General features: G+C 45.6%; 1 protein-coding gene across 1 annotated transcript; it reads right to left on the bottom strand.

Annotated features, from left to right (window-relative positions):
* Positions 1-299: 299 nt before the first annotated feature.
* Positions 300-1,182, bottom strand: shld3 (shieldin complex subunit 3). Its single transcript, XM_016259781.1, has one exon. The coding sequence runs from the start codon at positions 1,161-1,163 to the stop codon at positions 408-410; it is 756 nt and encodes a 251-aa protein (XP_016115267.1). The 5' UTR covers positions 1,164-1,182; the 3' UTR covers positions 300-407.
* Between the last annotated feature and the right edge of the window lie 32 nt (positions 1,183-1,214).

Raw genomic sequence — 1,214 nt, 5'->3', positions numbered from 1 at the left:
TTAAATGTCGGTACAGCTTTTTAAAATTTGTATCCGAGTTTTAATTATTTTAGTACATCAACTTAAACTTGAATGAAAGTGAGAAATGTTGAGAAATTACGTTTTTTTTATATTTTAAGTAACAATTTTTTCATGGTTTTATTAGTTTTTTTATTTCATTTCAAGTAGCAATTTCATTTAATGATAATAACCTCTATCAGCACTAGTACTAGTGATCACTGACCTAGTAAAACAACTAGTAAACATTGACTTAAAAGACTTGAATGAAGGTGAACAAGCGACTCTCTATCACGCAAGAAGACCGAGACGGATGTGAAACCCACAGCACCTTTAATACACGTGTAAAATGCATGACATATAAAAACAAGTTCATTAACGCCTAATAATAAATACAAATCATCTCACAGCTATAACTTAACGATGTCTCCAAGTTTATGGCCCGTTAAGGTGATCTGTCCCGAGAGCTGGAACTCCTGCTTCAAGAAATTCCCAATATATTCAGAGTAGAAGACGTCACAGTAGAGCCAGATCTGAGCCAGCGCTCTCTGGTAGTTAGCGTTGCATGTGGGCAGTCGTGAGCGTCTGATGGCTCGGTTCAGATCCAGCCAAAGCTCCTCCATGCCGCGAGAGCCACAGTTCCGCTCACACACCACCCACCTGACTCTCTGACGGAGGTGCAGTGCGTGTTTCTCCACGCTCTTTCGGAACGGTCTTGAGAAGGAGCGTGCGATCTTCAGCGGCGCGCTTCTGTCTGCGATCGCGCACCACGAGCGTTTGAATCTCTTGGCTTCATCGCTCTCAGCCGGTCTCCTCTGGTCTGAAGTGCCCGCCGGTTCCTCCAGACGCAGCCAGACGCTCTGCAGGTCCTCGGAGGAGATCAGAGGAGCAGGTTTGAGGGGTCTGATGGGTCTGTGGGCGTCAGACACTGACGGGAACCAGGGTTTGAATTGGGGCAGGATTCTTCTGGGAAACTCCTGCAGGACTGTGTGTGTGAGGAGAACCACGTCTCTGGCCTCCAGCGGCGGACGGAAATACACACTCACATCCTCACAACACACAAGCAGAGACAGGAGTGTTAAATACACAGCGGTAAGGTTGCAAAGGGGTGGACCATTTCCAGGTAAATTTCCAAAAGTCCCTGGAATATTCAAAAAAAAAAACATTGGAACGTGTGTGTGTGTGTGTGTGAGAGAGTGTGTGTTTGTGTGTGTGAG

Source organism: Sinocyclocheilus grahami, unplaced genomic scaffold, assembly GCF_001515645.1.
Source record: "Sinocyclocheilus grahami isolate Dianchi unplaced genomic scaffold, SAMN03320097.WGS_v1.1 scaffold1921.1, whole genome shotgun sequence".
Lineage (NCBI taxonomy): Eukaryota > Metazoa > Chordata > Actinopteri > Cypriniformes > Cyprinidae > Sinocyclocheilus > Sinocyclocheilus grahami.
The sequence above is the reverse complement of the archived record's forward strand: the minus strand, read 5'-3'. Positions and strand labels throughout refer to the sequence as shown.

Bases quoted from the DNA above. Each gene is read 5' to 3' on its own strand.
- shld3 (XM_016259781.1), bottom strand. From the start codon at position 1,163: ATGTTTTTTTTTTTGAATATTCCAGGGACTTTTGGAAATTTACCTGGA.